We start from the raw sequence: 14,962 nt of genomic DNA on the forward strand, positions 1-14,962 counted from the left end.
CTAATCAAAAGTGTCATAAGTCATCAACCGCGGTCCGCTGCGCTTAGAGCTTCGCGCACTACTACGAGCGCCGCGTCACACATCCGTAACGTCGACGGTGTCGATCAGTAGCACGGTGCCAGCGAGCACGGAGAGACGCTCGATTCAGTCCGGAAAGCCGCATCGGCGGCGACAGCATGGAAAACATGGATCCCCTCGGTGAGTCGATCGTCAGCGACGATCTGTTTCGCACTATTTCGAAGCTCGTTGCTAAGAGCGGTACTCTTCGCTGTCTTTCCTGACCCCGTGTTGGAACACTGCACCGCGTTGCATTGCGGTCTGTACCGCGAGACATCGAAGCGTACGGCAGTACGCGCTGACGTTCAAACGAAAAGCTGGCCGCATTTGGCAAACGGCGATCGCGTTGTATGCGGCTCTCCGAGACCCGCATTTTTTTCTTTTTTTTTCACTCGTGTCGCGGCATTGCGACTGCCGCTTGTTCTGTTATCTTCGTGGGGAGATAACGGAACCCGTAACTGTCACAGCGTCGCCGTGTGTGTTACTTCGTTCCGTCCCTGTGCCCTTGTTTCGTTGGCATAGGTGCGCGTGGTGGACTGGGCGAGCCTCTCCTTTCCGCATCGGTGGGAGAACGAGATCGACGTGGTTTCGCCCGATCACCTATGGATCCGGCTTAGTTTCGAAAGCGCGTCGATAATCTGCGTACCCCGTCGCGCACGCGGCTCCTGAAATCATGCCGCGCGTCCCCTAAATTACGTCTTCCTGAGCAGGATGTGCGTGCAGTGTGGCGTGAAGAAACAACGAAATCGCCGACGCCGCATTATTTGTATGGAGAGTGCGGTTTCGGAGGCTGTGCGTGCGTGTTGTAAGAGCGGTTTTCCCCCGGCATTCCTGGTAGTGTAGTCAGCTTTGAGTCGAGTGTGGTTGCGCCGGAGTCCAGAAAGAAAAGGGGATGTAAGGCCGCAGCAAGGGGAAATCGAAAAGCGCCGTCACAGTCGAATGAGGCGCTGTAAAACATATGTGACCAGTGATCAGCCTTGGGCACGGTGCCAACTCACACGCCCCCCAGTCCGCCCATTGGTTTTCTGTCATAGGGAAAGAGCTGAGTGTCATTCGATCTGAGCGATCTTGCTTCTTTTAAGGGCTTGTTCTCGAGATGTTGCAAGTCGGCCAAAAGTTAGGTCACTACTTACTTTTTCTCTTCGCCTGTTTTGTCGGTTCGACCGGAAGACGTAACGCGGATCAGGATGGTTTCGTTTTAAACGCATTATGAATGTCGCTCGGCCTTGCGAAGCTCTAGGTTGTGTACTATTGCTGTCTTGAAGTAATAATTTATTTGCTCTTCCGAGTACTTTTTTCTTTTTTGAAGTTTTGAATCGAAATAGCTTTCAGTACCATGGGCTAAAATCTGCAATGGAAACAAACGAGAGTAGCCAACAATCGTAATTTTTATTCTGCAGAGTTTTGATGGTCGTGTTCTCAACGTATTTCCCCTGAAAAGTACATTTTTTTACGCGTTACAATTATTTATGCCTGACAGTTACGCAAATCTACAAAACCCTGAAATCGTCTCCCCATCGCTTTTTACGACGCTTTCCACTTTTCTAACCGCTCTGGAAGTAGTGTTCGCTCGTTTCTCATTCTGCCCTAAAGGCTTCGGTAGGAGTATTAAAAAAAAAAAAAAAGTGTACAATGCACGCAAAACAACAAGAGCATGACATGTAGGAAACAGTGAATAAAAGTACCCCCCCTCCCCCCCCCCCCCTCACTTTCTTGTTTTAAATTCCTTTACGCCCCGTACAATAAACAGCGTTATCGAAAAACTGTAAGTAAAATTTCGTCACTTATGCTCTCTTCGATCGCGACGATCAGAAGCAGTTTGTTGAAGGCGTCTGTAAAACTTTTCGGGCGTTGAATCCTCACAGAATTAAAAATAAGCAAGTAAAAGACGCCGGGACGTGAGATAAGTATAGGTACTAGTAGGGAATGATGAAGATACGAAATATTTAAGTGCATGGTAATGAAATGCATTTGTGGCTCTCAGTACAGGGCTGCTGTGCTTTTTGCTACGTCCGGATTCCAGATGCCGCGGGTCTTGCAGGACCGCTGGTCAGGATGGTGGTCGGGAATTGCTGGCGCTGTTTTTCCCTTCGTGCAAGCTCATGTGCTGTGGTATTGTGTGGGAGAGGCGTCGGTGAATGGGCACTTGTCGACTTTCGTGTGCCGGAAGAGAGAGTTGTCATTGCATATCAGTACAACGTTAATTTGATGGATGTCGAAGAAGGCGCAGGGCAATACGATTTTTTTTTCACCTGTCATCAGGCCAGTTACCGGTTTGTGTGTGCATTCGGTGAGTAATATGCGCTTTGGTGTCCACGCCGCTAGCGGACTTTGTTTTTGAAATACGGCGAATCCGCGATGCCGTGCGAAGGGCATTTTTTCTTAACGTAAATTCAGTCCGTAAGTGCAGTGACATATTGAGGGGGGGGGGGGGGGGGATATGAAACGATGAAATCAGTGGTCGCTGCTGTCCGAGAAGGTCTGGGCAGAAAAACGTAGCAGTGACGCAATGAAACCACAATTAAGAAATTTTAGAATAGGTTTGTAATGTTTAACGTACCGTCTAAGTCACGTCAGGATACAAGAGACGCCGTATAGAGGAGGGCTCCGGAAATTTTGATCACCTGGTGTTCTTTAACGTGCACTGATAACGCACAGCACGCGGGCGCCTTGCTGCACCAAAAAGCGGCCGCCGCGACCAGGATTCGATCCCGCGCCCTTGGCGTCGGCAGTCAAGTTCACCGCGGTGGAGTAAATTTAGGGTAAATAAGGCGACCCTATTGGCAGTGGGTAGGGAATAGGCGGGGTGAAATTGCGCATGCGCATAAGGCTCAGCTGAAAGAGCTAATAGTGTAGTTAAGGTATCTGGCGCCCCCTTGAGCACCCCGACCTTGTTTTAGAGCGCACATCTTTGGCGCCCGTTCCCGCGTTTCGCGTCGCCGTTGTCCCTCGTAACCAGCTGCGCGCTCCTGCCGCCACCGTTCACCGCTGCGTGTACCCCTTCTCTCGCGTCCTCTGGTTACCGCGCGCTCTTCTGCCTCTCACCGTTGTCCGCTACGTGTACCCCCCTCCCTCTGCCTCCATGGCGGCGACCGCGCGTGTTCTCTGCGCGCATGTCTGCGCGCCTCTGCGTGTTCCCCCCCTCCCCTTTTCCTGCGTGGCGGCGACGGTGTTCTCCGGTTGCCGAAGCGCGGGCTCTACATTAGTGGATCGCTGTGCGTGCATCCCAAGCCGAATGAAAAACTTTATTCAGACTGACTTGACTCGCTAGCGGTGTCAGCGGCATCAGTCGGTCGCTGCTCCCTCTCCGCCGCGTAACATTCCTATGGGCCCACAGGCTGCCTCCCGTGACCTCCCGATAACTTAATTGCTCTCTTCGCTCCTCCTCCAACGTCACACCTGTGCGGCGGCAGTCAGAGCGCCGGATCGGTGGATCTCGATATGTGCACCGCCCGAGCCAAAATGCGTAGCCGCTGCCGTTCGCCACTGCGAACCGCCTGCTTAAAAGTTGTCTGTAATTGTACATACATGTCATGCCCGAATTATTTGCCTCGATCTATCAAATAGCTGAAACAGCTGATGAGCTGCGCTCAAATTTCGCGTTAGGAGGAAACAATCGTCGGCATATTTTTGTTTGTTTCAAAACTGCCTATTATCAGTGCAGAGGGAGGGCGTGAACTGCTCGCGAGTCGCTCAGTGTGAGCATCGAGGCTTCCACAGCCGAGCTCCACACTGAGGAGTTTGCGTGCACAAAGCAGTTCGCAAACAGAGCGTAACAGTTTACCACCCCGTCCAAATGAGTCGTTGATCTCCAGGTTCATGACTGCTGTCACGGGGTGCTCTTGTTTTCATGTTTAGTTTCTGTTCTTTTCTTTTTTTTTTGCCAACGTTGGTTTCCCTAGAAGCTGGGCTCCCGCTCCCGAGCAGTGAAGACGAAAGAGTTTTCGCGAATGTATAACGCTTCCTTAGCGGGGGAGAAAACGAAAGAAGGCAAAAAGGGAAAAAACAGTTTTGGGTTGGGTGGGCATTATTCAGTGCGTGACAGCTACGCGCTGGAAAGGCTGGCCCCCCCTGCGACCAAGCAAGCGGCAGAGGGATGCACACCTTTCTCCGGGTTATTTCCTTTGTTCTTGTTGTTCTTTTCATCGTCACTGCGGCGATTCCTTGCCCACCTCTTCTTCTGACGCGCGAGAGTTCGCGCTCTCTTTTGTTATGGCGGCTCGCGTGCTCTGCTCCTGCTGCTGGCGATGAGAGAATCGGCGCGCGTTTTCTCTCCGTCACGGTCGCGTGGAGAGGTTTTCTTTTCTTTCTTTTTTTTTTTTTTTTTTTCACTGGCGCGAGCTGGGTTTCGCGATTCTCCGCAAAATTTTTTTGCCAAGCGCCGACCGCTTTTCCTTCCTTTGCTGTCTTCCTAATCTTCTTGGTTCTTTTCTTTTTTTGCCTGCTTCTTCTTTCGCTGTTGCTTTCTTTCTGAAGGAAGGGCAAAGTGTTTATTGCTGGTTTTGTAGACGTTCCGCATCGACAGATTCGCGTAATGTAATTGGTCGGGCACTGATTCGCCTCCCGACTGTCGAAACTCGGATTAGTGGCACGGGCAGAGGCATATTATTTTATATTACTTTTGGGTAGCCTCAAAACTCGGAGTTGAAGTCCGAGTCAGAACGCCCGTCCCCTCGACTGTCCAGCGACGCGGCGTGCCTTTACCATTGAATGAATGGTCTCGTCCTGACCCGGTCTCTGCGCCATTTACGCAAATTTGTACCGAAAGAGACCTGAACGTATTTGGAAAGGCGTTTTGTGCGCGTATCTCGACGTGGCTGGCTAACTACTGTGTCTGGTAAGGAAATAGTTTAAGCAAGCGCCCCGCCGCGGTATCTTGAACCCAGTGATGTAGGATCGAATCCAGGCCTCGGCGGCTGCGTTTCGATGGAGGCGGAAAGCAAGGCATCCGTGTGCTGTGCGATGTCAGTGCACCCTAAAGAACCCCAGGGGCTCGAAACGACCGCAGCCCTTCACTTCGGTGTCTCTCATAGCCTGAGTCGCTTTGGGACGGTAAACACACCATAAACCAAACCAATCCAGTTTGAGTAAGCAGAACTCGCGGAGTCGTATTTAGTGCACAGCCGACAACTTCCAGCGGTTTCTTATGTTCAGAACTATTTGTATATGTTGAGCAATAATCGCTTTAGCGGTTTCCTCGCGGACCAGCGGTGCTTTGCTGAGTGGTTATAGTCAGGACATATATTTCGCCTACGCTGTTTAACTTTTTTTTTTTTCTTAAGCGCTTTGCAACCACGTATAGGTCCAGATGAATAGTTAGACGGGCGTTTTTGGTTGTTATTGTTTTGGTACGTGCACTACGCGTAATTCCCCATGGTTGTGTATATGTTTGTATTCCTGCAGATTGTGCGCTCGTGCCGCCCCCTTTTTTTGTTTTTTCGTTCCACTTTTGACTCAAATCGCTCCGCCCAATCTGTCGCGCTCTTAATCTGCGCGTTCCTGTTGCTTGCCGCTGTGGGGTTGCGAGACTGCTCACTTCCTTGTTGGTCAAAGTGGCTTGCGTCATCGGGGCCACTGTGTGTAGCCGACCGCCACCGCCGTATACTTCCCTCTTATTCTGCGTATGTAAGAGAGGGAGGACGCGCGGGACGCGAGTTGCCATAAATGAACCAATAATTTAAGTACTAACTAAACAGGAGAAATTGATTGACTGAACGTCCTTTATTGAATAGGAAGGCTCATGGCCATGGATGGGGGTAAAGGGAGTAGGCAGAACCTTCATTGTTTGCACAGTTCGTCACTCAAATCATATTGCTCTGACCAGGCCACTAAGGGAGCCATACTTGGCAAATATCATTTGTGTGTTAGCATCAATTTCTAGAAGGGAACGGTAGTTCAGACGGTACTGCTCGATCTCGGAGCGACCAGTAGAAAAAGCAGATCAATCCCGGAGTAGATGAGATATGCAGAAAAAAAAAACGTAAAAATACGTTTCCTTACCGCATTGTGGGTCGCCTGGTTTTTGGATAGGCAGCCGGCGGAAATGAAATGGGTTGCGAGGGGGATAGATTTAAAGGAGAAATCAAAGACGGGGAGGGGGGGGGGGGATAGCAAGGAAACCTCACGGGAAGAAGTTACTGTTCCCAACTATGCTTAAGGATGCGCTCTGACGCATACAAAAGTCGAAGATTAGCAACACACTGGTGTACTGGCGGTCCCGTCAAACTTGCAGTACGCGTGCGCGCAGATTTCAGAGCAACGCCACAGAAACGTCGTTAAAACTTCAAGTTGGGCTAGTTGGTAATTTCTTGTTGGAATCATAAATCATAAAATCATAAATTCCAACCACAGAAATGTGTTATGCGATATTTATTGAAAGGGCGTGTTGCTGGCACACCGCGTATATTCGGATTTCGCCTCGGAACTGAGCCAAAGTGCGTGACGCGCGGGCTTGGAACATTATTCGCAAAAACGAAAAAAAAAAAAAAAAAAAAGCGCAGAATAAAAATGATAATCGATACATGCGCGCGTGAGAACAAAGGAGCCGTTGAGCGATACGTGCGTTTCGTGTGTTTGTACGTACAATGCTCAGTGCGGAAACCGACAGTTCTCGCCTGGCGCGCAGTGCATGGGCAGCGTTCCGCTAATTGCATTCCAATTATCGCGGCCAATCTTCGTGTCCCTCTCGGCTTTCATAGTACGATATATAGCCTTGGTTGTGCGCCAATTTAATCTACGCGGCTGTATCACGTCCTCTTTGACTGGGTCGAGCGTTCCGTCAGTGCAGGGTTAATTGTGCACGTATACAGCTTGTGCGATTTGAAAAATGTGAAAGTGTGTTGTCGTCTCTCCAGGACAACTTGGGCGAACACTCCAGTGGGTGGGAAAGCGTTCGTTGACAAAATATGTGTAGGAATGGGCGGAGAATGTGCGCTTCGGCATGAGTTATACAGCTCGTTCGGTCCAGAAGCTGTCAGCGTCGTAAAGAAGCCAATGAGTTTGATGATGCTAATTAAGAAAAGTTAGAGTAATTAATCAAATAATTATTTGCAATAATTAAAAAAATGGTAAAAAAGGAAGGTTTAGAAGTGTCAAAATGCTCAGAATGAGAAGCGAATATATGAATATTCTAATTAAGAAAATTTAGAGCGTGTAATTGATCAGTTAAGGAATTTAATAATAGGAAAATATAATAAATAAAGAATTGCGTTCAAAGGTGTCGGACTGCCGCAGAATAAAAAGCGTGCTGATGCTAAGTATCGGTGTATAATTAAAACACGCACCAAATTGAAGCCTGAGCCCGGATTTTCTCATTTTAGTAGATCATCGTCTTCAATAGCTCGTAAATAATATCTCTGATTCATTTTTTTTTTCTAAGTGGTCATAATTTAAGCATGAAAAGATTGTAAAATTCTTCACGATCGCTTTACCGTTTTGGCTTCACGTTCTGCTCTCCTCAGCACCGCGAGTGTCACTGTGTTATGCGATATTGTTCTCTCTTATAGATATGATATTCGGTTTAGTTTCTCAAGTCTCATCACTGTTCTCTCTCTGACACGGAACCCCGAAGGGCTATCTCACTGTTCCGGTAGCGGACGCAGCAAAAACAGGAAGACCGCAGGGCAACATCTTAAAACGATAATAACTGGAAGCCATAGGTTTAGGATTCCACGGCATATCTATATATGCAGCGAGGCGCGATCTGTTGTTGCCTCCGTGGCCGTTGGCGACATGAAACTGCAGCGCGCTCTATCACGCGTGCAGTTCCGGATAACAGCGGAGCTTGCATTTCTCGCTTCTCGGCAACGGACAGGTCCTGTTTGCAGCCGGCGCTGTCGTTTCGTCGGTTTCTTTCTTTCTTTCTTTTTTTTTTCTCCTCTCTCTGTGTGCTTGCCTCAACATGGAGCATTTTCTAGGTATTTTTTGTTCGCCGTAGCTGAGGAAAAAACGCGGCAAGGCTTATTGTTGGACATCCAGTGCGATAGCGCGTTATATCGAATACGGGAAATAACGAACTCCCGGTTTCGGTGTAATCTCAAGTCCGATGTTGTTGGGAATGAAGCGCTGGATTTCTTCGAGTTGGCGCCATCGGTACACTCTCCCGCTAACGGAAGTGTGTGTGAGAGAGAGAGAGAGAGAGATACCTGCATATCTCTGTATGTCTCTCTGTTCTCTGTATCTGTATAATGTGCACTATCGTGGTCAGAACATTAAATTGGATAACGATAACTTACGATAACGATGAAAACTAGGAATACGGGCCCAGGTGGTCAAAATTTCCGGAGCCCTCCACTGCGGCGTCTATCATGGCCTGAGTCGCTTTAGGACGTTTAACCCCACAAACTAAGCTAAACCTAATATACATTCGACATTTGCGCAACTGTATGCCTCTTGAAACGTTTGCATGTAAAGGCAGCAACCCGTTCTGTTCCGTAACGCCGCGGAGAGTTCGACAGCTGTAGCGTGGCCTATGTTACCCTGTCCGCGACTGCACAAATGGTTTGCTCGCTATTTTTTTAATTTTTTTTAATTGGTTCACAGGAAGGGAAAGGCGCAGTAACTGTCACACTTGCTCTGTGGACACCCGAACCGCGCCGTAAGGGAAGGGAGGAGGGTGGGAATGAAAGTGGAAAGAGAGAAAGAGGAGCCGTAGTGGAGGGCTACGGAGTAATTTCGACCACCTGGGGATCTTTAACGTGCGCTGACATCGCACAGCACACGACGCCTCTTCGTTTCGCCTCCATCGAAACGCAGCCGCCGCGGTCGGGTTCGAACCCGGGAACTCCGGCACAGTAGTCGGGCGTCTTACCACTGCACCACCCCGGCGGGGCGCTCGCTATTGCGCCGTTTTGCATTTTCGCTCGTTCTGTGTGCTTGTGAGTTGTCGCATCCGCTATCTCGTTCCCCCCTAACTTTCGAGCTTCTTTCAGGCACCACCCCTGAGGAAGCCGAGGAGACCGCTGTAGCTATTGCTCGGGCATGCACAGATGCCAGTTATGTACTTAGTGATTCTAAAACTGCCATTCTAAATTCAGCCAGGGTCCGGGTACATACTCCGGCGCACCGCGTGCTCCACATGCCCACTCCCCACCTCCCCCGACGGGTTGAGCTCATCTGGGTGCCTACGCACTCGGGAAATTTCCCGGCAACGAGGTCGCCGACTCCTTAGCCCGAGGGTCTAGAAACCGGGCAGAGGCGGACCTCGTGGGGGACTTCTCGAAGGAGCGCATGCACTCGTTTGCTGAGTTCACTGTGAACTCCCGTGCTGAGCGCCTCACCTATCCGTCACACCACCCATCCCTCACTTCCAGAGAACGCACGAACGCTGCCGACACCAGCTCTACTTTCCAAATTTAAGCCGGTTATCCCCCCATATGCACTTGGTGCTCCCATCCCAAGGCCATCCTTATCCACATTCTTTTATCCTGCCCGGCGTCTCCTCACTGCGATCAGCGGATCCGGCCAGGCAGAAGATCGTGGTCAGTCGGGCCGCATACGTACGTCATGGACCAACATAACATGAACTTTTAGATCGCGAGTGGGGTCGTGCGGAGACCCAGGAGGCCTGCGTGCCTCGAATACTTCGTATAATAAAGTTCTTCCTCCTTCTCCTCCTTCTCTCGATAGCAACGAAACAGACGCACATTGAAGGCTTTCAGTTTCCTTTGAGATGGTTGCTGTATAGTATATGCGTTTTTCTAAAATTGCCAGAATTGAGGCAACAGCCGATGGTCTTGAGGATGAGTAGTGGAGCCGCCATGTTGTGTTGCAGTGTATGTTCAGGGTCGTCCAATCCTTTAAGGTGTGAACACACGAAGAGGTAGTCACTCTCTCCGAAGGGTCGTTGCGTCCGACATGTCCATATATACTAGCGAAGTGTAGCAGGCATTGATGTTCAGGTGTTGCTCCTTCGATGCGCAATCGGGTCGTAGGCAGTCAGGCTCCGGAGTAAGCTGCCACGTGATCTCGTGTTAGCCCCAAGAGTTAACGACCCTGCACATTGGAGGCGGCTGTAGATGCCAATAAAATGTGTTTCCACGTGTGCTGTGAATTCTCGAGCCATGAAGTGCGCATTGTTTTCTCATACGCGTGCACGTGCGTTTTGCAGGCGTTTTGAAAAGTCTCGAACGTCTTCTCTGTGTTCCGCCGACTCGAGTGACATTCGAACACCGAGTGTTGTTGAGAAGCCCCCAGCGCAAGGCCGGCGTTCGGTTCGATGACATTTGAGGCACACGCGACATTAAAACTGTGCGTGGTTTTTCAAGCCGATTGCAGATCGTGACTGTGTATGCACTGTAATATATAAAGTGTATGTGCTTTCGGAGACTGTCGGACACCTGCTTTCGGAGACTCGGGGGGGCCTCGTCGGCACTGTGCGTCTCAGTTCAGCGGGGACAATGAACGCCCGCTGAATAGGTGTGATATACACAGCCGTCGCCGGCTTTCGCACGCTACCCACTTTATGGCGCACGCGCCGTTGCCGGGGGTATATATTGCTCTTAACGATGTCGCCGCGCGTTTTGTCTTCACCTCTCTCGCCATTATTTATGTACGCGCGTGTGTAGTTTTCGGGTTCCTCGTCGTATAATACGCGTTTTTTTACGAGAAGCGTGACGTCGTCTGCTCCTCTTTCTTTTTTTTATTTTTGCTTACTTTCGTGTTTTGTGAGCTATTTTATTATTATTTTTATTTTGCATTTATCCTACCTCTCCTTGGATGCTTGCGGGGCGTTTATTCATTTTTTCTTTTTTTCCTTCTCGCTTGAGTGACGCGCAGCTGACGATTTTCATTTTTTTCCCCTCTCGACTTTTGTTTCTCTCGACGCTTGTAAACACTATTCTCTCTCTCTCTCTCTCTCTCTCTCTCTCTCTCTCTCTCTCTCTCTCTCTCTCTCTCTCTCTCTCTCTCTCTCTCTCTCTCTTTATTTCTGTCGCTCGACTTGCGCCTCTTCCTCGTCGCCTGCACGGTGAAAGCGAGAGGTGCATTTGGAATGCATTGTTTTATCGCTCTGATTTAGTTTCTCCCCAAGTTCAGGATCAGCGGTCGTGAACCAAACATACAGATTCACGCGCTTCTTGCGTGTATGGACGAGTTCTTATTCCATTTATATAGAAGGTGGGCTTTCTAGCGAAAAAAAGAAAAAAAACCGGAGGAGGGACACTTAAGCCACTCCTTTAACGGAATGGTGGTGATTTCGTTTGCCAGGGCTCCTTGCGGATTTTTGTTCGTATGCATGGACTGCTGTTCGTCCGACTATGGCAACCCCTTAATTTCTTCATCTAATATTTCACACCTACGTGCTCTTTATCACGCATTGTCGTATTTGAAGGATCACTCGACATAGACATAAGACCCGCTTTAACCAAGTGTACCTGCGTGCCCTTAGGGTGACAGGAATCTTTTAATACCAGGCTCCTGGCCAGGCTGATTCTGATCTCGACCTCTCTTCTGAAGGGAGAGACCCGAGTTGGGGGCAGCTCTCCTGCCAAATCAGCCATGTAACGTGGTCACGCGACGTTAGCCAACCCGCCGACCTATCGGTGCCTGGCTGTGCCAGCCACCAACTACCACCTCACCGATGCCGGATTTTCTTGATAACGAGTCCTTTAAAAGGCTCGAGCAGAAGGAAAATCTGTGGCAGTTCGGTAGCAATCGTATGTCTTATCCTGTTAATTTATTTTTGACCACCGCAGGGTATCGGCGTATTTGCGTGTCTTGCTAGAAAAGGATGCCATATATGTATATCCGGGCGCAAGATAACCGTGCTCTTACGGTACTCATCCTGCAACTTGACATTGTTTTACGTTATGGCTGTCTCTGGCCTAGCTGGCCTTACGCAAAATAAGGATCACCGTTGCTACCAACACTACCACCAGCCAAAGGCTGGAGGATCTTCTTTGAAGACGTCATAACAAGAGTGGCCGGTTGTCATGGCATCAATCTCCTCACCTGCCTTGCACCTCGCTGGCGTGACACTGTGAGTAGTTGGCAGGCGCATATGCAAGGCGGTTAGGTGCAGCGTCGTATTACTATATAGATAAATTCCATTGATTGTAGGGCTCTTTTCATAGTGCATTTCCGGATTCATTACCGTGTAGTTTCCGTCTAAGATCTCTCTCCGCACCCAACTACTCCCCCCTCTGGCTGCGCATCCAAGCGTTTATAGAGCTCACGCTGTGTAGCGGGCCATCGGATATCAATTAACATTTTGCGTGTCTCCCAGCTAATTTCCTGCTCTAGATAGCCGCTATTCAACATCATTAACTCGCGTTCCATTCTAACTCGGCCTCTCCTGAAGTCAGTGTGAAGCGGCCGTAATCATTTAACAGGCCGTGTACAGGACGTAATGGTTCTGTCCTGCTGTGTACACCTCCGCGTGAAAGAATGCTTATTGTTATCGGGGCTTAACTAGCTCGGGATGCGAGTGTGTGGCACTGAAATGTGGCATAGCGCGTTACGTGCGCTTAATAACGCATAATAATATACACTGCTGCAGTCGTGACTAAAACTGGGACGCCCCCCCCCCCCCCCCCCCCTCTCCCCCTCCCCTCTTTATTTTTGTAAACCGCGTGTTTTGCTCTCGTTCATTCCACGTTCGCCGGGTGCGAAGTCGTGCGTCTGCCGCACGCGGTGATAGCTATCAGGCGGCCTTAATTAGGCTCCCAGCTATAGCTTCGTCGCTCCGTAAATCTGGACGCTTATATATATGTGTGTGTGTGTACCGCGCTCGGCGTACGCGGCAACTTTGTTGCTCGGGACTCACGACTTCATCTGACGCATATGTATATGAAGCCGTCCCTATGAAGCCGTCCCTGTCAAGTGCACAGCAGTCGCCGGATATGAATTACGCAATCCATAATGTCCGCGGCGCATCATGCCACGCTCACGGAAGACTATATAGAATAGCCGTCGTCTCAGGTGGCTCAAATAGGGCGTCCCAAATCAGACATCCGAGGTAGTGTACCTCGGGATGGGTACTTCGGATTAGGTTTCACAGATGGGCTGCATTGGTTGGGTACCTCAGATCCGATATAGATCTGATCTCGTTCCTCAAATCGGGCGTCTAATTGCGGCCCCCGAGCAGCAGTCACGGCTCATATTTGAAATTGAACGCTGTGGAGACGTACTGGTTATTTGATATGCGGGCGATACAGGTGAAGACTTTTGAATCCGCTTTTTTTCACAAAATGTGGCGCCCTCTGGGAGTGGTTGAAAATTCGTCTGCTACTGGTTGAAAACGTCCTTGGCGCCAGCGAAATGACGGTGTGTGTTCTTGACAGCTAACGCCATCTATCGCATACACCTGTCACGAATATTAACTACACATGGCCTCTGAGATCAGCTACGGCTGCGCCTATCGCGGAGGCCAAGAACTGCGCATGCGCAGCTGGGGTTGGTGGTTTGTTTTCAACCAGTGGAGAGGCGCGTATGCGCAGAGCGTCCTTGTGAAAAATGCGGATTCGACGGCAATGCGTGAGTATATGGCCCGTTGCCACTGCATAGGCCGGCCGTCACACGTGCTTGCGTTGTCCGATTTACTTGTGACAATGCGATACCGTAGAACACAATTGCGTTCGACCTTATGCACGCCCGTATACCGCGCGAGTCTGGCTTGTCCTGAGCTTGCAATACGTGTGCACCATGCATGCCGACCAGACCCATCTATGATTTGTCTGACGGTTTGACTCTTCACCGAATGGTTGACGCAGTTTGCGACTAGCAGATATGTGCTTTCGTCTCGCGTAGCTTCGAACGGTGCGACGTTTTGGGAGCGCTCCTTAACGGGCATGATTGTGAATCCTTTTTCAGGTCTGGTTCGTAGGCAAACAGGGGAAAGTAATTATTTCATTAACGAAAGTTCGCAAGTTTCGTTTCAGAACTAATTCTGTTCTTATTGCAATTCTGCTATGTATTCCCGCTTTCTTTCCCTCTTTCTCTTCCTCCCTCCTTAGTCTGACCTCTCGATGCACTTCAATGGTTTCAACATTTCTTCGCAGTGACCCTGTTAATTAATTCACGTGCACTGAAAAAAGGCACGCCAGACTCTTATTCATGCCGAGAAAGTTTTGTGCGAGTGGGTGCGCATCGTGTATGATTGGCCGAGCTGGCTGGAGAAACACGGAATACGTTTTCCTCCGCATAATACGAATATCTAGTGTAATATATGACGTTCCCTCCAAATGTGACCGCAGCCGTAAGTATCGACGCGCATGCGCCCTGTGGTTGTAGTTTGCGAGTGCATGTTGCCCATGTCTTCTTAACAAAGTTTCGTTTGATAGTAGCGCTTGTCCTTTGTACCCTGTCGCAGCACTCTTGAGATTTTTTTAAGACACCTGCAGCTGGCTCATATTTATGCTTTACTTCAATGTGTACAGCCTTGTGTGAGAACGAATAGAGCCCTGCTTCAGTGTGTATATGGACAAATGACTGACCTTCAGTCAGACGCGCGGCTGTCATTATGAACACATGACTCCGCGGGCTGCGGCAACTGTGTGGAAAATTATCCCCCCCCCACTCGCCCATCCTTCCCGTAACCTCCCAGTGTTGCCAACTGCTGCGTGGGTTGACTAGCAGCTGCTTGTGGAGGTAGCTGTATAGTATACGTTCAGTTGTGGTCGCCTCTGCCATTCAGGCTTGTACGTCACGGTATGCCTGCCGGTTGTGTGTACAGCTACCTGGGGCGCTTCCCGCATGTCGTGTGCCCAGTGAAGCGTTGAACGCGCACGGGCCCCGGAGTACAACCTGAGCGCGCATTCGCAACGGTGCTTGCATCCGCCGTTGCTGTTTGCCCCGTGTCCTGCCCGCTTTTAGCGTCGTTGTTCTGCGTCACGGCAGCAGCGTTACGCTTGACGCACGTTCGAAGCACTGTCGACGACCTTTTATTTGTTTCTTTTTGTAAATGTCT

General features: G+C 49.9%; 1 protein-coding gene across 1 annotated transcript in view; it reads left to right on the forward strand.

The window, feature by feature from the left end:
• The first annotated feature begins 57 nt into the window (after positions 1–57).
• LOC146176904 (echinoderm microtubule-associated protein-like 2) overlaps positions 58–14,962 on the forward strand; it is a 202,612-nt gene continuing 187,707 nt past the window's right edge. Inside the window, exon 1 of the mRNA XM_084583024.1 lies at positions 58–198. Coding sequence (XP_084439150.1) covers positions 177–198 — 22 coding nt within the window. The 5' untranslated portion in view covers positions 58–176. The remainder of the gene's footprint in view (positions 199–14,962) is intronic.

The sequence above is a fragment of the Amblyomma maculatum genome, chromosome 10 (assembly GCF_055883805.1).
Source record: "Amblyomma maculatum isolate TAMU_Amacu chromosome 10, ASM5588380v1, whole genome shotgun sequence".
NCBI classification, from domain to species: Eukaryota; Metazoa; Arthropoda; class Arachnida; order Ixodida; family Ixodidae; genus Amblyomma; species Amblyomma maculatum.